This window comes from Penaeus vannamei, chromosome 43 (genome assembly GCF_042767895.1).
Source record: "Penaeus vannamei isolate JL-2024 chromosome 43, ASM4276789v1, whole genome shotgun sequence".
NCBI classification, from domain to species: Eukaryota; Metazoa; Arthropoda; class Malacostraca; order Decapoda; family Penaeidae; genus Penaeus; species Penaeus vannamei.
The window spans coordinates 6,274,934-6,295,251 of NC_091591.1; the positions used below are offsets into that span (position 1 = coordinate 6,274,934).

At 48.4% G+C, this 20,318-nt stretch overlaps 1 protein-coding gene across 50 annotated transcripts in view; it reads right to left on the minus strand.

Moving 5' to 3' along the window:
* The window catches only part of LOC113820940 (tropomyosin), a 50,303-nt gene that overhangs the window by 83 nt on the left and 29,902 nt on the right, over positions 1–20,318 (minus strand). For 21 of the 50 annotated variants that reach the window (XM_027373336.2, XM_027373339.2, XM_027373338.2 and 18 more), the window contains 7 exons: positions 14,679–14,812; positions 12,980–13,097; positions 12,047–12,117; positions 10,198–10,273; positions 9,861–9,923; positions 7,058–7,127; positions 1–1,176 (listed from right to left, as the gene is read on the minus strand). The exon at positions 1–1,176 is cut by the window's left edge and continues 83 nt beyond it. In XM_027373336.2, coding sequence (XP_027229137.1) covers positions 1,094–1,176; positions 7,058–7,127; positions 9,861–9,923; positions 10,198–10,273; positions 12,047–12,117; positions 12,980–13,097; positions 14,679–14,812 — 615 coding nt within the window. In that variant the 3' untranslated portion in view covers positions 1–1,093. Of the gene's footprint in view, positions 2,476–3,204; positions 3,332–7,057; positions 7,128–8,273; positions 8,337–9,070; positions 9,134–9,860; positions 9,924–10,197; positions 10,274–10,797; positions 10,869–12,046; positions 12,118–12,979; positions 13,098–13,478; positions 13,597–14,678; positions 14,813–20,318 lie in introns of all 50 variants that reach the window. The other 29 variants (XM_027373341.2, XM_070119036.1, XM_070119037.1 and 26 more) reach the window with 11 other exon arrangements.

The window sequence follows — 20,318 nt, forward strand, 5'->3', positions numbered from 1 at the left end:
AATATTATTAACTTATATATTATTGATAATTCATATATTGTAAATGCATGACGCATAAAAGGACTGATTGCAACTCGAGTTGAAGAAGGTGAACCTATGCACACCCTTACATACGGCAACAGAGCAAGAGAGACGTGGGCCGACTCCCAGGGCGAGGAACCTCAGCAGGCGCCCCGCTCCGCGAGAGAACGGGGGAGCCTTGGTGAGGCTCAGCGCCCCTTGGATCACGGAGTTCAAGCGCGGCGCGCGAGAGCAGCCCCACGGAGCTGCCGTCGAGGGCCGCCCTGGAGCTCCGGAGCCCCGGGACTCGGCCATTACACGGCGGACGTTAGCGTGGCGGGCCAGGCGGTGATGATTGGAGGTGGTGGTGGTGGTGGTGATGGTGTTGGTGTAGGGCGCGTCTCGGCCGTCAGTCAAGTCAGTCCGCAGGGGCGTGATCGTGTTGCGGGTGTGGACAGAGTAATGGCCTCCGCCCACACATCCGCGGACACGGACGCCCGTCCAAGCACCGTGTTAGCGCCCACCAGTGTGCCACATTTAGAATCCTGATAATTCTGAGAACGCCTGGTCCATCTCATCCGCAATGTTCTTATATTTTTCTTTTTCATTAACAAGTTCATCTGTAACAGATGGGTGAGATATTTTACAGGCAGTCCACCGGCTGACGGTGGCAGCAGCAGTGGTCCTAGGCTCATCTTACTGCCACTCGCTTCATCGTTGGTCATGGTCGTGTCGGGATAACAGCGTAAACAACAAAACAAATTCATTTGATAATAAATATTTATTTCTTTATGTTATTAAGCCATAGAATACATGAAACCTGTCCTTTTGAAATGAACTTCAAAATCTAGGTTCCTGAATAAAGATTACCTTTTAATAACATTAAAATTACCTATATGGCAGACTTCACCAACGTTATCGAATGATTTAGTGATGATATTGACTCAATCGAAGGTCAAATGCAACACATAAAAAGAAGGAAAAGTAAAAAGATTCTTATAAACTGAATGACATAAGCTTATGAAAAAATAGGTTACAGGCCAGCTGAGGGCATAGGAAGAGAGATGGCAGAACAGTTTGGAGCAGAGAGTGTTTAGTAGCCAGACAGTTCGCTGAAAGTCTGGTCCAGCTCGTCGGTAATGGACTTGTACTTCTCCTTTTCGTTAACCAGTTCGTCTGCAAAGTAGAGATTAACAAACACAGGTCAATTAACACGGCCAAAAAAAAAAGAGTTAGTTCCCAGAAGCTGAAGGCGACTGAGGTGAGAAGAGAAGTTGTTGAGGAGAGTTGGGCGCCGAAGCCGCCGCCGCCGCCGCGTGTTAACACAATCTACTAGCAATCCATGACCAAGAACGACGACGTCCTAGTAGTAGCCAAGAGCTCGCTACTTGTGGTCTAACTGGGAGAGAAAGGGACGATTCTACCCACAGGTTCACTCTCTCCGGACACAAAGTTAACACACCTACCCACTTTCTCAATATTTACATTAGCATCGAATCAAATAAAAAAATTTATACTAATTGTACATGTTATCCACAAAGTGAGAGCCTACTTGTTGAACAGCTGTACAAAGTTACTTTTTTCCCCAAGCCGTTACAACAATAAGCAAACAAGTTCCATAAAAGACCGGTAGATGGCAGTATCATAGCAAGAGGCAGCCAGGCCTCCGACACAGCGGACTGGTGGAAGGGGAGGGAGAAAGGGTAAAGGTGCGGCTGGGCCCCTGCACCGAGACTATGCCCGCCTTCTAACCCTCCCAAGACCCTGCTTTTGACGGAGGGCGCACCTGGAGGCCGGAGGGAGAGAGAGAGAGTATACTATAAATATATCCGAAACGCCAGAAGCCACATCAGGAGCGCCACTGCATCGGCACAGAGGAGGTGCAATGTAAGCTCCTACTACCGTTTGCTCCTCCTGCAATGCCGTGCGAGCCTGCGTTCCTGATGGGGTCCCGTGGCTGCACCATGACGCGTTGTGGGGTCTCCTCTCAAGTCTGCCGGCCGTCGGGGGTCGTGGAGGGGTAGAAGGGGGACGGCAGTCGAGTAGGGGTGGGGGATGGGGATGGGGAAGGAAAGAAGGGGAAGTGCACGTGTCGGCCCCGACGCTGACGAAGGCGATCCTCCTCCTCCTCCCTCTTGCCGACTACCCGACTAACGGCGGGATGTCGGGGCGGAAGGGAAGTACAAAACAGAAAAGGGAGTAGAGCAGCTATTATGATGGTGGTGGTGGTGGTGGTGGTGGTAGTAGTAGTAGTAGTAGTGGTGGTCATGGAGAAGATCGGGAAAGTTATGAACTAGTAGTAGTAGTAGAAGTGGTGGTGGTGGTAGTAGTAGTAGTGGTGGTAGTAGTAGTAGTGGTGGTAGTAGTTTAGTAGTCGTCAGGGGTGGAGAGCTCAATAGCCAGACATTTCGGTGAAGGTCTGGTCCAGTTCGTCGGTAATGGACTTGTACTTCTCCTTCTGAATGACAAGTTCGTCTGCAAGGAAGAGAGCGGGAGAGAGACTGGTTAGTACGGAAGAGGATATCAAATACACTTACGATCCTCAACCCGATGGCCTGACTTGTTTACTGCCCAAGCCCGCGATCGGAGTTGAGAATCGCAACACATTATTGTTAGCACCATTCTGGATTATTAGTTCGCTATGTACTCACACAAGTATGCACTCTCGCAGGATACCCCGGCTAGAATCGGCTACTGCACTCACGGATATCCTGACGAGAGCGCGTTGCTAACATGCTGAACAAAGTCATCTAGTGCCAGAAAGTCTTTCCCAGTGAATAATAAAAAAAACTGGAACCCGTCAGTGTGAATGATTCCCTTTCACCAAGATATTATCAATGTCACGCTTGAAGTGATATAATGGCATCAATTTGTTTTAAGGTGATTACGATTTTGATATCACTGTCCCTTTTTCATCTTTACTGTATAGGTGGAAACCGATATCCGTGTATTCTGACAATTGTACCAACTGTGCATGAGATTCTGGAAATATAGCAAGAAAATCCCTTGTACCCAAATTAAATGATACAGTCAACATACAATTACTATGTAAGCACTGGCCGTGGAAAGAGTGCCCCGTCACCCAGCAAAAGAGAAAAACATAAGTGTAGAAGTGTTCCTCTGAAGAGTGTTACGAAGCGTACGCCCCTCCAAAAGGAAGAGGGGGCTGTTAAGTATCGGAACTTTGTGGTTTATGATGCCAACCTGTGACTTTCTGCTTCTTCCAATGTGTCCTGGGCTTATTATGTCTACATATTCTGGATGTCCTGTAGGGTGGCTTCCATGTCTGCCTGGAGCAGCCTATTCTTATCTTTCTCAGCTACTAGATCGTCTGCAAACAAAACAAAACACACACACATGCAAGGTTAAATGAACAAACAAAAATTAATAAAATTAAACCGTGTATGAATTATCTATATTAAAATAATACCTACTGGTCAAACTAAGATATAAAGTACACACAAAAAACAATATCAACATAAAAGGGTGTTAAGACAACAAACAAGTTACGGTAAAAAACACACACTTATAACTAAACAACAATGATTAGGTGTATATGTATATATAATTCACACAAAGTAAATAAAAAACAACACTCCATGCTACCAAAAGTAAAAAAAAAAAAAAAAAAATGCAAGCTAATTACTACACACTCGTCCTGTCAACCCTGTGCTTTCTGGATCAACTGTCTTAACAAGTAAGTACAGGGTTACTCGTATCAAGTCCGGTCAGCCAGTACAGTACTTACTCAACTTGAAAGCTATTTAATATGGATCTCTCATAAAATACACACACCCAAGATACACGCATGTATATTTAGATGTATGTGTAATTTTTCTTTTTCACCTCACTGATTTTTGCATGTTTTTCCCGGTCCTGTGCAAAATGAGAGGGCACTGTACTGGCTGTACTCGAATCCATTCCGAGACTTGTGAGTAAAGCAACACGTCGGGCGTTTGGTCACTAGTTATGATAAAAACAAGGTCAAGTCGGGTCAATAAAGAGCAGGGAGACAGATGGCGAAGGGGAGAAAGGGTGTTGAAATCGGTTTAACCTGTCAGGAGGATGTGAGGGTTTTTCCCTGACGATTTCACCATCCATTCAACCTAGGTCTCAACTGCTAGTCAACACATCTTTAGTTACTTAGAAAGTGTAGTAACTGATATTTCCCATTGGGCGAGTTAACAAAAAAGACAAGTTAAAAATAAATTCTGTGTTGACTACAGTTTTTTTTTTTCAAAGAGAACCCTTGGTAATGAACGGAGTGTAAACTGTATTCAGAAGGATAGTAGTAGTCCTCAGTTGTAGTGAACTTGTACCGCGAGAGACAAGCAACCATAACGGAGGTGGTCCTGTGGTTCGAACTTCTCAACGGGTTTCATCCGTTGCGTGTCCATGTGAGAGAGAGAACTGGAGAGTACCTGTCATCTGGGCGAACCTAGAATTGAACTGGGCAACGTTCATGCAGTGTGGAGAGGAAATGGGTGCAGTGAGGAGCTGCACGGTGCGTCTCGGGTGGAAGCTAAAAAACATATCTTTGTAGAAGTAGGAGGACGTCAATCTATTGCCTAGGCTCAGAGGCTCCAAGAAAATCAAAGCAAAACCAAAACCAAATATCTCTATGAAATCTAAAAACTCGGGACAAAACCCAAGTACCACTAAAGTATCTTGCTAATCGGTCACAAAAAGCATAACTATCGTTGCTTTAACAAGAGTCCCTCTGAGCAAGGTAGCTGAGTCTGGGGGAGGAGGAGAAGGGGGGGGGGGTGACTGTACCTAACATATCACTTTCTTCATTGGTGGAGAAAGTGACAGCAGGTTTCTATGGTTCTCACACTAGAATGCAGTCTAGTAGTAGCATGAAAGGAACCAATCGAAAGTGTGAAGGCACTGTGGGGTCAGAGACAACAAAAAAGGGGAAGTTTGTCCATTAATTCAAAAGGTAAACCCCTAAAAGCCTAAGCTTATCAAGATTATAACTTATGAGAGGGTAGGAACGAGCATAAAGGCTTAGCAGAAGAGAAGGAGAGGAGCGTGCAAGGACTGTCCTCCCTCGCTCTCTCGTGAACTCTTCTACAATCGGTCTGAGGTTTCTAATTCTTAAAAAAATATAAAAAGACAAGAGGGGGAGGGAACTATTGGGTATGTTCAGAGCTCAGGGTGAAGAGAGGAGGGCAGCTGGTCAAGTTTAAGGTCATTATCATCATTTTTTTGCAAGTCGTGTTACTATTGCTGGTCTTCCGAGTCTCAGCTGACGGACACGTTTAGCAGTGCGCCGCCATAGCCTGTTCCCCTCGGCGTCGGATGAGGCCGAGGGAAGGCGCGGCCCCCTACGGTCACTGATCCCCTCACTAAGGCAAGCTCGAGGTTTTCCGGTTTATGCTTTTTATTGACAGAAAACTATATACTCCTGCTTGTTAAGAGTCGTCGGACTCTTAGTCGGGGCTACAACCACAACAGAAGAGCCGAGAATAGGGGCTCTCCGGCTACTGCTAGGCCTAGGGCTACAAACGGTCAGCGAGAAAATGGGGCTACTGTACAGGACTATATCCTAGAGTAGTCTTTCTCTTTATCTGTCTAAGCTAACTGCAGCACGGCTACCTACTCCTCAACACAAATATTCTCACAACAGTTTGAATGTCTTGTAAAGAAAAAAATAAAACTTAGAGAAATGCTAAGAACTTACTGCTTTTGAAAGATAAGTTAAGAAACTTGTTCATTAAAGATTACAAAATAAACAAAACGGTTACAAACAATTAAAGATTGAAAGGTAGAGAAAAAAAATTGCTGTTTGTATATACAGTAACTGCAAAGATTAAACAAAAATTACAGTTCAATCTCTGAGAGAGAGTAAAACAAAAAAGTAAAACAGACACTAATAGAAGGAGTGTTTAATTGTATTAGTCTAACAGGGGTTGTTCTGTCACGAGAAGGGGAGGGGGTGAACTGGAACATGTGTTAGCAAGGCGAGTGGCTCGGCCAGACACTGCTATACTGACGGCAACAGTCTGCAGTTGCTTCAATTGTCATTCTTCATGGCAGGAAATAGAAGCGAAAAAATTAAGATTAACTTAAAAAAATTAATAAATGTACAACGAAAGCTTGTTCCTCTGGCGCGGGGAGAGAGAGAAAAAAAACACTTGTGCAGATGTTAGGCACTGGCAGCAGTGGCGGTGATGCGAAGAGAAAAAAAAAGAGTAACAGCCAATAGGAATGATGCCGATTCTAGAATAAGAAGCCGATGAATGAAAGGTGAAACAGAGTCGATCTCCGCAGTAAAGTTGCCACTGGTTTCGCATCTCTATACATACAGGGATATGTATAGAGACGACTCTAATATATACATCCTCTGGGGCGCCGACGGCCAAAGTGAAAGTACTTATGTGAGTGTAAACATGGCGATAGCAGTGCCGTAGTCGATCAAAAGGGGTGGGTGGGTCACGTGACAGCTGGGCGAGGGGGTGTGACGCTCAACAATCAAGTACAGTCTTTATTTTTCGTCGATATTTTTTATTGGAAAGAAAATGAGTGAAATCTAATCAATTCTCTGGTCAATTTGAATTCAAAAGGTGGCTTCCTCAAAGGCTAAATAGTGGGAACAAGTTTTTTCTTCTCAAAAGATCATTCTCCTTTAAAATGAATATGAACTATTACCACGTTCTCATCAAGCAAGAAAAAACGAAAACAACAAGTCTGCTACGTTAGAATCCTTAATCTCGTGTGCCATATTTCCATGGCCAATTCAGAGCCACGGTTGGAACTTGAGCCAAAGTATTAAATACAAAATAAAAACAATTCACAAAGGACAATTTGGGGGATACGGGAGGAGACCAAGGGACACCGAGCCTATTATTTTTATATGATCGTTACAACACGGTGACGACGTTACATAACGTAACATAACGTAGCAGTGACAGACGAGGGCACGATAAGTTCTGGGGAGTATACAAGTAGTGTATTGTGTGTGTGTGTGTGACTTTGCGGTGTGAGGGTGAGGTGTAGTGTGCGTGGCTGTGCCTATGTAGTGAGTGTGGTGTCTGGGAGTGTCTATACGCACCTTCAAGCCTGTCGACCTCCTTCTGGAGCTTCTGCACAGACCTCTCGGCGAACTCAGCACGGGCCTCAGCCTGGTGGGGAAAGACAGGGCACACGGGGTCAGCGTCGGGAAAGGGACAGCGGGGAAGAGAAAAATATATCACGTATATCCATTTCAAGATTTCTAGAGGGGAAGCTTTCGCAAGATGTTCCTCCCCGAGCATATGCAGCGAAGTTACAAACCACATACGCTCACAGGGAAAGTACGGAAAGAGAACTGATATATAAAACATGACCAAACGAAGCAACTAGCACATACGCACCTGCTCGGCCAATCGGCACCACAAACACCATCACCTCCAGACCTTAACTTACAAGCAAGACCCCAGCGGCAGTGCGAGAGGGTCTTGGGGCCGAGAGCGCAGGCCGGGCGGCACCCAAGACCCGCCACAGGCTGCACACACCCTTGGCATGACAAAAAGCTGAGAAGTATGACCCCGTAGAATAAAAGCTGGTAAAGGCTCAGTCACGAAGAGAAGGCAATGTTCCTCCACCGAAATGAGAACGAACGGAAGAAGTGCCCAAGAAGCAAAGGAGTAGGTCATAGAAGAAATAAAAATAAAAATTCGTGGTAGGCATGATTACCAACTGCTCGAAAATTTCACGCACAGTAGTCTTCCAAGAAAAGTATCTAGTTTTCTGACTGCTATGAAATAAAGAGGAGAGGCTTCTGCTGGGTGCTTCAGCTTGCAAGCGCTGAAGTCCCACGATTACAATTCATGAGAATTAAAGAGAAAGCGGGACAAGAAGAGAAGGGAGGGGCGACAGATGTTAAAGAGGCAATCCCAGGCCTTAGAACCACCCAAAGAGTATAGTTCAAGCGTATCTGATTTCTGAAAGTGCATCTGTAGATTGTTAAAATAGGAGCTTCCTGAATATACTGTAAATAGTATGGGGGAGCATTGGTGGACGCGTGCACATACCTCTTACATAGGAAATGTGAAGCATGAGCGTGCTAGACCAGACCGTGGATTAGTAAAAGCAGAGTTCATTGATTTCTTATCTTGTAAGAGGTAAAGGCAAAAAAAAATTTCCATGGCATTGCGTCCCAGTTAATGAAGAGAGCGAGAGAGCTGGTCACCCAAATGCACAGAGAAGATAAACGAGCAAATTCCAGAGAGAAGAAAGGAGGGCGGCATCGTGGTAAAAAAAAAAGAAAGGGGGGGCGTTGGAAGTACCTCTCTCATGCGCTGGGTTAACTCCTTGATCTGCTCCTCAAACGAGTCTTCCCTCTGTGCAGCCTAAAACAAGGGGCAACAGGACGCACGGTTAGGGTCATCAGGAGCTTTTGTACACAACACTCAGCCACAGGGAAGGCAATTAAAAAAAATAAAAACACATTGGGGTTAACGAAGGCGGTGACTGCTTCAAACATCCGTCGAGGTTGGCTGTGCTGTTCAAATGCTTTTTTTTCCAGGTTTTACTCGAGGGTTAAACCGAGGCAGGGAAGAAAAGCAGGTGCTACTTTGAAGAAGAGTCGCTCGAAAAATACACACCCACACAAGCACACATTCCCCTAAGTCGAGAGACAAGACCTGGCAACAGGATCAACCACCGAGGGGAAACGCGCATCTGAAGAAGAGCTGCATTTCCAGAGAAGTGTACCACCCGGGTCATTCTACGCTTCATTAGGCAACGCAGCGCAGAGAAAACGGGTGATAACAGGTTCTCGAACACAGCCCTTTCGCATGCGCCGTCCCCCTCGACCACCACCGTCAGAAACCTTACCTCTTCCCCAACGCGTCGATTCCCACACCGCGAAACATGCCAACGCCGTCGAAATAAAACACAGGACAGGAAAAAAGCACCCCTAAAAACAAAGGAAGGCCCGACTAATTTACTAAAAGGCTACTAATCCAGGGAAAAAATGACAATCTACGCCCTGGAGACGAAGGCAAAAAATCAGTCCTAGCAGACAAAGAGAGGAGGGAAAAGGAAATGAAGCTCGAGGTCTTTTACGTCCTTGGGCCATTACCTCTCTCAAACTTTGTGTGATACTTCTCAGCTGTGTGTCCATCTTGTCTTCTCTTTGCGCAGACTGTCAGCGTTTTAGAGAAAAATAGTCTAGAGTTAGTATTCAAAAGAAAATCACACAAAAACTAATACCAATGGAAATGAAATTAGGTAAAAGAAAAAAAAATATTACTAGAATGCGGTCAGTCGCTACACACACGCACACAAACACACGGAGTTAAGAGTCGGCCAAAGCAATTGTAGAAAGTTTCATCATTATGTAATGTGACGTAAAACCAAATCTAAAATTAAAAGAACGCCGCACGTATTGTGCTTCCATCTAAACCGTGTAAAAAAGACAAACTTTCTATAATAGCTTAGAAATGCCGACGATAACACATCTGTTTTATCGCCAGCACTTGAAATAACCGACAATTCGAAAAGAAATAAAAAGACGTCAAAATACTCGGTTAATAATTCTAAAGAGATGTTATTTTGGTAGCAACACGGCGCCCGCAGGATCTGGCTGGGCCTACATCTGGATTATGGTATCTGTTAAGATACCAGTAAAAAAAAAATGGTGGGGGGGGGGGGTAAGAGGAGGAGGAGGCGAAGGAGGAGGAAGAAAGAAAAGAGAAGAAAAGAGACGAGAGAAAAGACCACATTTGTAGGTCTCTCTCTCTCCCTTCCCATCTCTCAATTCCATCTTTCTCTCTCTCTCTCTCTCCAAACACCAACATCTAAAAAACAATAGGAAAAAAACATCAAAATCTACATCATCCGGGTTGCAATATCATCATCATCATTATTACCGCCTTCAGCTTGTTGGTAAGTGTCTTAATCTGCTCCTTGTAGGCTTCCTCGCGCTGGTTGGCCTGTTAGGAAGGGTTAATCTCTTATATATCAAGTAAGAGAGAGAAAGAGAACCTTGGGCGAGACGTGGGCATTACTCTACCCATTATAAAAAATAAATTTGAGAACCAATTCTGAGAATAAATGAACAAAAACCATTCGAAGTGAAGTTACTGATTAACCCATTACTAAACCTTTTGAACTTTGAACAAAATCAAAAAGTGGTTTAAGCTCAATACACGAAAAGTTGAACCCCGTAACGTCATCCCAAGTTATAACTCGAAGGGCGATATTTACCTTCTCCTCAGACACCTCAAGGGACTTCAGGTTGTTGCCAACGACACGCAGCTCTTCCTCAAGCTCGACGATCTTTCTGCAAGTTGCAAAGGAAGGAAGGCGCCCGTGAGAAAGTGTTTTCGTGTTTGTCTTTGTATAGCAGGTATGGGGACTTCCTTGATAAGTTTGGTTGAAAATAGTAGATTATAATTATTATGCATGAAGTTGAGTATCAAAGATGATTATTATGCATGAAACTGTGGATAAAAAGTTCAATCTTTGTTCTAGTAACACTGTACTATACTTAAGCTGTTTTCTCTATATTCAACAGCGAAATGGCTCTAAACTATACAATGCTGACAGGAGATTGGCAAAAGGTTAAACATGCTGAGACACCTATAAGAAGAAAAACAAAAACAAACAAAAAAAGATGGCCCGGTAAGTCAACGAGAGCGAACGAGAGAGAGAGAGAGCGAGAGAGAGAGAGAGAGAGAGAGAAGGATGGAGAGAAAGAGAGCGAAGCCCACTCTCCTTATCCTCTCTCCATTCCCTTCCTCCCCCTATATCTCTCTCTCTCTCTCTCCCCCCCCCTCTTAGTCTCTCCCCTCCATAAATACTCACCCTTCGGCCGCTTCTGCCCTCTCCTCGGCCCTCTCCAAGTCGTTCTCCAGCATGACGGACTTACGGGCCAGCTGGAGGGTCCCGAGGCCAACAACACAGCATCACCACAACACAGCAATCAAACAAAGGCACTACAGTTACTCCAAGTGTTTCGTCTCAAGATCATGCAGTGGTAACAAGTACTATAAATGGTGGATTATATATATAAATGTAGGTAGGTAGGTGCTTGCTTGCCGGTATATATATATATATAAAATCACAGCAAACTGAGGACTAAAGCTGGAGAAAATGAGGATATACTTTTGAACAACACGAATGACCCGTGTGTGTGCGAGAGCGTCTTCGCTATGTTTCCCCAGACTATGGGAAGCTCTAAGGAAGCCTCTGCCTGCTAAACACACACACACGAGGAGGCCGTGCAATGATGGAACAAAAAAAAAAAGGTAAAGCCTCTAAGAGATCTACGATTTCAAATAAATAATGAAAACATGCAGTCTTAAAAAAATAAAAAACAATGAACTCACTCAATGTACAATATGATAAATACACAAACGAAAAAAATAACAAGAATAAGAGAGAAAATAAGAGAGACGGAGAAAGCAGAACTCCACTCCCACGAGGCAGACACTAGAGCTGTGGCAAACCGTATTAGGCACAGATCCCAAGGCCTATGCACACCTACAAACACACACCTCTAGGGCTGAACTATGGACCCTCAATGAACACGGTGACACTTCCCCCTCCTTGAAAACGAACAAACTACCGTCCATGATTTAAGTACAGATGAACAGGAGGGGGAGGAGTCAGCGGTTGCATTTCGTTCGACTCAGTCTGCCACTTTCTCGGGGGTGGAGGTCGACGGAGCGGATTGTCCTCGCCGCTTTACGTCTCTTCCTTTCTTCCTTCGAGATGGATTCCAAAGAGTGACTTTCTTGAATGCAATGATATATATATTCTTCATGAGAGGCATTTACTTTTGAGGTTATTTCCAACGTAAATATTGCGAGGAAGATCCGCCAGACAAGAAAAAAACACTGTTGCTGTTGCTGCTGCTGCATGCACAAACACACAAAACACACTGGTGTCTACGGAACACCCCCTCTCCCCCTTTCCCTCTCCAGAGGAAAGAATAAAAAGGAGGAGGGGGAAGAGGGGGAATGTTCATAATAAAAAAAAGAGGAGGGAGGGAGGGAAAAAGCAGGCAAGGCTCCCGACCACAACATCGGGGACGTGAACAGCCGACACTCACGATTCACCAGTCTCGGCACGCTCCTCAGCACGCTCAAGGTCGGCCTCAACCATGGCCAGCTTACGGGCAACCTGCGGGTGTGGGGTTGAGAGGGACAGTGAGAGACAGCCAGACAGACACGGACAGAGAAAGACACGAGAGACAAGACAGACAGACAAAGAGCAAAAGCGCCCGTTTGAAAGAAAGTGAAGGAGTCTTCACTTGATCTTACACGAAATCACTGTGAAGGTTGAAGGTTGGTGGTTTGATGCTGCAGTGTTGATAAAAAAGGTAATTAATTTAATTTGAATACTGATCACCTTGGAGGGAAAGTTGAAGAAAAAATGAAGCATCTTCGAGAATTATATCTGATTCTATTGATTTTTTTATTATTTTTTTTAGCAAGTTCGAGGTAATGTTAGTTACACAAATTCTTATAAACACACGTGTTAACGAGAAATCTAATACAGATCTAGATTCATGCTAAACCTATGGTATTCATTATCATTTCTTTTTGGAAGGGGGGTCAACTTGACTATTTCGCATCTATATTTCAGTGGAAATCTATTGTTAGTCAACGCCAAGAGATCATTAGACAAGGACCTAGAGTCGAAACTAAAAATTAAGTAGTCAAGTGTTATTCAACTGGATACAAGAAAGTCAAGATTAGATGAGGAAGAAGGGAGAAGAAGGCTGTAGTAGTATGGCCGTCTTGGACAACCCAAGTCCCTTAGACGCCATAGAAGAAACACACAAGAGGACGTTAGCTGTATCTACAAGACGCGGCCGGCACACACTCCCGCTCGCTGGCTGGACGTCAACACACGCGGTTAGCAAATGTGAGAGAGGAGAGGAGGAAAATGAAGAAGAGGAAGAACGAGACACACGATTAATCATGATTATTATTATTGTTGCTGTTTTCCCTAAGGGACACTGCCTCCATGCGGCAATCACCTCGTCGTATTTCCTGTCGGCTTCCTCAGCCAGGAATCGAGCCTCCTTGAGCTGGTTCTCCAGGGCGTCCATGCGCTCCTCGTCGGACAGGGAGCGGTTCTCGAGCACCTTGCGCATGCTGTGGGGGGGAGGAGTAAGCCCAGGGGTTAGCGGGGGCAGAGAGACGCAGAATCTCACATGACTTATGGTGCCTGCTCGCGCTGCTCTCCTGCTGCTCGCCCCTTCGCCTCTGCTCTTGGGAAACAAGATTAAATCCCCGCGGCAGAGGGACGCGCCTGCGTATGGACGACCCAGGGAACATTTTGCAGGGACTTGCTTCCTTCTACTCGGTGGGGAAATGTCCCCTTCTGAAAAGTGTGACTTCCCCTGCTGCTGCCTCCCTGGGTCGTCCACCTTCCCCTGCCGCGGTGCGCACCGGGGTGGGCCCACTGGCCGGGCCTCAACCCCTACGAGGGCCCGTGGCCGATTGTCAACCCAAAAGGCTTCGCAACGCTCGTACCTCTTCGTACTTCTTGTCAGCCTCCTCGGCAATGTGCTTTGCCTGTGCGAGCTGGGCCTCAAGGATGCCCACTCGGTCGTCCTCCATGTTGGCTCGGTTCTCCAGGCATTTGCGGGCTCTGAGGGGGAGGGGAAGATGGAGGAGGAGTGGTGGGGTCGACGGACGGACGGACGGAGGTTTGGTGGTGGTGGTGAAGATGGTCCCAGGAAAGGCAGCGTCCAAATTTCAAGAGAGGAAGTGACAACACAAGTTATAATTATGATAGTGATTATTGACTAGCTAGCTGACTTCTCTTAACTTTAGCTTCCCTAGCATTGGATGGGTAAAGATCAATTATTCCTTGGAAATTACAATAGAGATCTAACCAACAAGATGGCTAATATGAAATAAACCCTTCTTACATCCCCATAAAAAAGGCTAAGCTAAAATCATCATCACAGAACCTAAACACTACAGCGCCACGCCCGTGCGGCGGGTGGCTGCTTCGCGAGACTAGCGACGAAAGGCCGAGAGTTTGCACTTACCTGTCGTGGCCTCGTCAACCCTGAGCAACGGGGACGAGCGGCCACGAGGCACCGCCAGTAAAGGGCTGCCACAACTCGGGCAACGTCATGTTAAACTACTATTTTCAAAGAATTCCTATATATATGCGTATCATATTCTCTTTTTCGAGACTCTCATTCTCTCCCCTTTATTTTTTTGCATTTCTTTTGTGATTTTTCATTTTTTCGTTTTTTGCGATTTATTTCCGCGTGTTTAAACAAGCAGTACTAAGGCTCGGCTGTGGGTGGCCGTGTGTAAGGTGTGCGAACAGGGCTGAGGGCGACCCCTGCGGGCGCCCCCGCCGCCCCCCGCCCCTCTCCCTCCACACCCGCCGCAGCCGTCGCCGCGGCCGCTCGCCCCGCCGCTGCCGGTCCCCGCCCACAGCCGCCCGTCGCCGCCCAAAGCCCCCGACGCCGCCGAATCCTCCCGGGAGGCCGGCGGTGCGCGGCGGTGGGCGTGCGGGCGTTGGCGGGCCGGCGCGGCGGCGAGGCAGGCGTGCGCGCCCGCGAGGGGGTGCGGACGGGTCAGAGCGCCTCCTGCGCCGCCTGCTCGGCCTGCAGCGCGGCGAAGAGGCGCTCGACCTCCGCCCCGATGTCGGCGATGCGGGAGAGGAGGTGGTGGGCGCGGGCGTCCTGGTCGTCCAGCACGGATACTGACCGCTCGGACTCGTCGGCGGCCTGGGAGGCCTCGGCCAGCTTGGTGGTGGCGGTGTTGAGGCGCTCCTCAGAGCGCTCCAGGTCCTCCTCGAGCAGCTGGATGCGGCGGTTCAGAGCGGCCACCTCGCCCTCAGCCTGCAAGGAGAAAAAGGAGGGCGCAATCAGAGTACCGCCTTCGGGAGAACCCAAGTGGGTGCACACAGCCGTACAGCCGTCACACGCACACATACACACGCTCACATACACACACACACACACACACGCACGCAAGCACTCCCACACACACACGGGCACGCACACGGCCTCATGGACAGCCTCGCTCGCACCGACTCATTCACGTGGACTGAATGGGATGATTTCGTGTGGCAAACGTTTTACTGAAGCAAATAATAAAATAGAACCATGATTAGCAAAAGAAGGCAATTCTACTGAGAGCAAATGCCAAAGAAACAAAAAGTGAAAAATAACTTATCATAGAGCAATCAATCTACTGATACTTATATGCAAATAAAGGAGAACAAATTATACAGTGAAACAAAGAACCGTAAAGTAATATGACAAAAAGCATTATTGGAAATTATCAAAATATATATTCAAATATTCATAAAACAAAGGAAAAAAGGGGGAGGAAGCACCGCCGTTAGATTCGCCAGGAAGGAAATGCAGCAACTGTGTTTACTGGTACGAATACAATGCAAAAGGAAGGAAGGATAAAGAATGAAAGGAGAGAGAAGAGGAAAGAATGAGAAAGAAAAAGATACAGAGAAAGAGAAAGAAAGATACAGAGAATGAGAAAGAAAGATAGAGAGAGTCAAAAACAGTAAATAGTTCTTCCAGCCCTCAAGTGCCTGGCGAATCGTAATGAAGCCACTTCCTCCCCAGGTTGAGAGAACACAACTGGTGAATTTTATCAACAACCAGAAACATTTTTTTTTATTGGGACAAAACATGATAGAAGGTAAATTTGTATGGTAACAGAACAAAATAATGCAAAGAAGAAAAAAAAAAGATTAAATAGAGAGAGACAGCACGTAAATTAAAACAAGAACCACTGGAAAATAAAATAAAAAGAGAAATCACATTATTAATCAATCCTTCATCCATAACAAACACGTCTTGGCAACATCAGGAGTAGGCTAAGGTGTTCAGCATGACAAAAATATATAAATGAATAAATCTGGCCTCGTGTTCTTTTATTATTATTTATGTCACCAGATTCCTTTCCTAGAGCTGGATGTAGGCCTATCTGCGGGGGAAGGAAGGGGGGTACTCGGAGAAGAGTGGGTATCCCCCACCTCCTCCTCCCCTTCCCGATCCCTATCCCTCTCCCTCCTCCCCCTCCCACTCACCAGCACCCTCGAACCAATGGAAAATGCAGAAATCGTTCGCCAACCCTCTTTAGGAGTTTCTCTGGGCATTCGACGCGTCCGGTGCGTGGTCACGCGGTCACATGGCCATAGAGACACAGACAGGCGGTCACATGGCCATACAGACACACGGCCACGCAGACTCGCTGGGCTGGCGGGCGGGCTGGCGGGCGGGCGAACACCTGCGAGCTCGAGTCCAGGTGAGCGCCGCGCCGAAGCCGAGCCGTCGAGCCGCGTCGAGTGGAGTCCCATGACCCCGTCGCTAATCACCAGGAAACGTCCCAAATTCGGGGCCTCCTCTTCTCGCTCGACGTCGACGGCGGCGGCGCGATACGGACGTACACGCATTCGTGCACATGCCGCAGCGCACACGGCCGACCCGTCCCTACATGGCTCGCTCACAATTTCTGCATTTTTCGGTCAGGGGCGCGGCGGCGGCGGCGGCGGCGGCGGTCGGCCGTCGGCTGGAGGGGGGGGAGAAGGGATCTGGAGGCGCCCTTGGGGCCTGTGACTCATACAGGGACTCCCTTGGCTGCCCTTATAAGGAGGCCGTCTTCTCATTGATTCCTCGCCGCCGCCTTGTGAGGGAAGACGGGGGGAGGGAGCTGGGGAGATGAAGAGGGAGGGAGGATGGAGGGGGTGAAGGGAGCGTGACCTCGCCGGAGTGAATACGGGCAACAACAGTGGCCTCCCTCGCGCCCGTATCACCAGCGGGCGGCCACGCTCCCGCTACAGAGAACAGAGGGAGGGAGGGCTACGGGATATTCACCATCCCCACCACTCCCCTCTCCCTCTCCTCCTCCTCCTTCAATCTCACCCTCACCGAAGCCTTGGCCCCCAACAGCTGATGGAGCTCCACGCCCAGCTGGAACTTGCGTGCTGGCATGACTTCTGCATCCCATTCTCTGGCGCGGGGAGCGGGGCGACCGAACCCGGCTGCCCCGTTACCTCCTTGACAGAAAATTCATAATGAAGGATGGACACTCGATATACACCAAAAATTTACCACATGTTGCTATTAAATCGTAAGGCTGTAACGGCATTCAGATTATCCATACATCTTCGTTATTCTCGACGACAGATAACTCGTAAATACATTCGGAAAGCCAATTAACTGTATACACTTAAGATGTTGCATGCGCATAGGAGGCAATGCATCGCACGCTCTCCTTTAGCAACAAAGGGGAAAGGGAGGGGGGGGGCAACAGCCACGGCAAACGCGACCACCAACCCCCTCCCATCAGGACGTCCAAAGACACTCCCAAACTCTCCAAATATCTTTTCACCATCTTGCTTTACTCCGACCTATTTACTTTGACAAATCCAAACCAAAACTACCACTCACTGATGTTACAGGCTAGAGTAAAATCGTACCCCCACCCCCCATCAAGCCCGATTCGGCTCGATTCGCCAATCTCCGACTGCGTTCGCAAAGAGGTGATCATTGGAGAGGAGGGAAACCCCAGGCTGCATCGGGGAAGGGGGTTAGGGGAAGGAGGAAGGAGGAAGGGGGAAGAGAGGGGGGGCCGGGGAAGTCATGAACCCTCGCGGTCGACACTTGGAACCTTAAAACTGGAGCGAGAATCGAGGTTAAGTGTCAGCATTTAGTGGGGAGGGGAGGAGGAAGAGAAAGAAAGATATGAGAAAGGAGGGGAAGGGGGGGAAGATATATATATATATATATATATATATATATATATATATATATATATGAGAGAGAGAGAGAGAGAGAGAGAGAGAGAGAGAGAGAGAGAGAGAGAGAGAGAGAGAGAGAGAGAGAGAGAGAGAGAGAGAGAGATGAGAGAGAGATGAGAGAGAGAGAGAGAGAGAGAGAGAGAGAGAGAGAGAGAGAGAGAGAGAGAGAGAGAGAGAGAGAGAGAGAGAGAGAGAGAGAGAGAGAGAAAGAGAGAGAGAGAGAGAGAGAGAGAGAGAGAGAGAGAGAGAGAGAGAGAGAGAGAGAGAGAGAGAGAGAGAGAGAGAGAGAGAGAGAGAGAGAGAGAGAGAGAGAGAGAGAGAGACGGGCATAGCTCGGCCTCGGGGCAGGCAGACGGCCGGGCAAGAGCAGCAGCAGCGTCGGCGTGCGCGCGCCGTGGACGGGGAGGTGCAGGAGGAGCCCGCCCGGCTGAGGTGGGTCGTGTGTGATCGCCCCAATGCCCGGGTAGTGGCAGGGTGGGCACGCACGCTCCATGCCCATGTTTGGACGCACCCCCACCACCCTCCTCTCGCTGCTGCCGCTGCCCCTGCTGCCGTGCCCTCCCCTGCCCCTCCCGCCCTACTCTTCCTCCCCTGCCCCCTCCCTCCGGCCTTTCAAGTGGCCTCATGACTGTCTCAATTTTGATGAGGCCCGTTCATTATGCTCTCATGGCTGCGACGGCCGAGGGAGAGAGATGGGGGAAGAAGGGGGGGGGGGCCTGGTCTCATGTCCTCATCACCTGACCTGCCTCGTCTTCTGCTCTTCCCCTTCTCTCCTTTCCTTTTCCCTAAGTGTTATAGAGAAGAGGAGGAGGAGGAGGAGGGTGTGAAGGAGCCATCGCCACCTTCCCTTTCCACCGCTCCTCCTTTTCCTCTTGAGAGCTGTCAAGAGGAGGAGGAGGAGGAGGAGGAGGAGGAGGAGGAGGAGGAGGAGGAGGAGGAGGAGGAGGAGGAGGACGGAGATCGCGACGGCCGAAGGAGCGAGTGTGTAACGGCGCGGAGGCCCAGGGCGGACAAGGCGCTGATAGTGAGGCGACCAACTGTTATCGCCTTCGGAAGTGTGACCCGCGAGACGACTGCTGCTCGGGGACTCGTCGTCGTCACAATCCTCCAACCCTTTCTCATCATCATAACCATTCCTCTCATTACCATTATCATGCTCCTCCTCATTATCATCATCACTACTTAATCATATCCTTTCTCTTCATCACCACCATGATCCCTATCACCATCACCACCCTCTCCCGCTCTCTGGTCCCCGCCGTCATCGCGCCGTGGCTCCCGCATGAATACCAAAAATGCAAATCGCCAATACCTATTCAATCATCCCGGATTCAGCTTTAGGTATGACAGCAGCTCGGCAACAATCGCCGTGAAGGTAAACAGCTGTTCGCACACGTCATGCTCGCTCGCTCGCTCTCTCTCTCTCTCTCTCTCTCTCTCTCTCTCTCTCTCTCGCTCTCTCTCTCTCTCTCTCTCTCTCTCTCTCTCTCTCTCTCTCTTTCAGTCCCTCTACCTACGTCTCTTTCTCTCCCCTTGACGTAACCAGCGGTCGAGTCAACCACATTACGTTAAAAAAAGAGAAAAAAAAAAAAAAAAACGTCAACCTGTACGTCAACCCCCTTAAGCTCCCGGCCTCGAAGACGTGCGACGGTAAAACATTATCGCCGAACTGCGCACTTTAAGCGTTTTAAACATCTCTCGCCTGCAGGATCTAAGCCCTCGGTGAGCCGGGCGGAGGAGGGCCACGCACGTTCCTCGCCCGGCGCCGCGAGGAAGGGCGAGGAGAGGGGCGGAGGGCGAGGAGAGGGGCGGAGGGCGAGGGGAGGGGCGGAGGGCGAGGGGAGATGCCTCCTCGCCCCTCTTGCTCTGGATGAGAGAGAGGGGAAGAGGGGAGAAGGGAGAGGAAAGTGGTAGCTAGAAAGATAGGTAGATAGATATATAGGCTGGGGGGGAAATTTTCCCAAAAATTCGCCCGACACGAAGAGAAGAAGAGACAGAGATGGAGTTGGTGGAGGAGGATAAGCATTCGTCATTCGGGGAGAGGGGGGAGAGAAAGAAAGAAAAAGAAAATTCGGCTCACTCACTCCTCCGTGACTCCCGCTCCCACTGCCCTGCAAAGGAGGTCGAGAAACCGGTGCGCGGGGGAGGGGGAGGGGCAGAGGGAGGGGGTAGGAAGGTGCAGTAGTGAAGAGGAAGAGGAAGGAAAGACGAATTGAGGGAAGAGCAGGGGGGAGGAGGGGAGGGGGACGGGAAAGTGGGCTGAGGCTGTAATCACGAATCATCACTAATCACATAATCATCGTCATCACGGCCATACACGCACACCGCCACACCGGTTGGCTGGCGGCGACGGCGGGCGGCCAACGACACTGCATGCGCCACTTCACCGGAGGACGAGGATGCGAGGGAAGAGGAAAAAATAGAGAGGGATGGGGAGAAAGAGGAGATGGAGGAGAAGAAAGAGGAGGAGGACGGAGAGAAGAAAAGAGAAGGAGGGGCAGGAGGAAAAGGAAGGAATAGAAGAAAGAAAAGTACGAGTAGAAAGGAAGAAACCGAAGGAGGAGAACGAGAAGAACAGT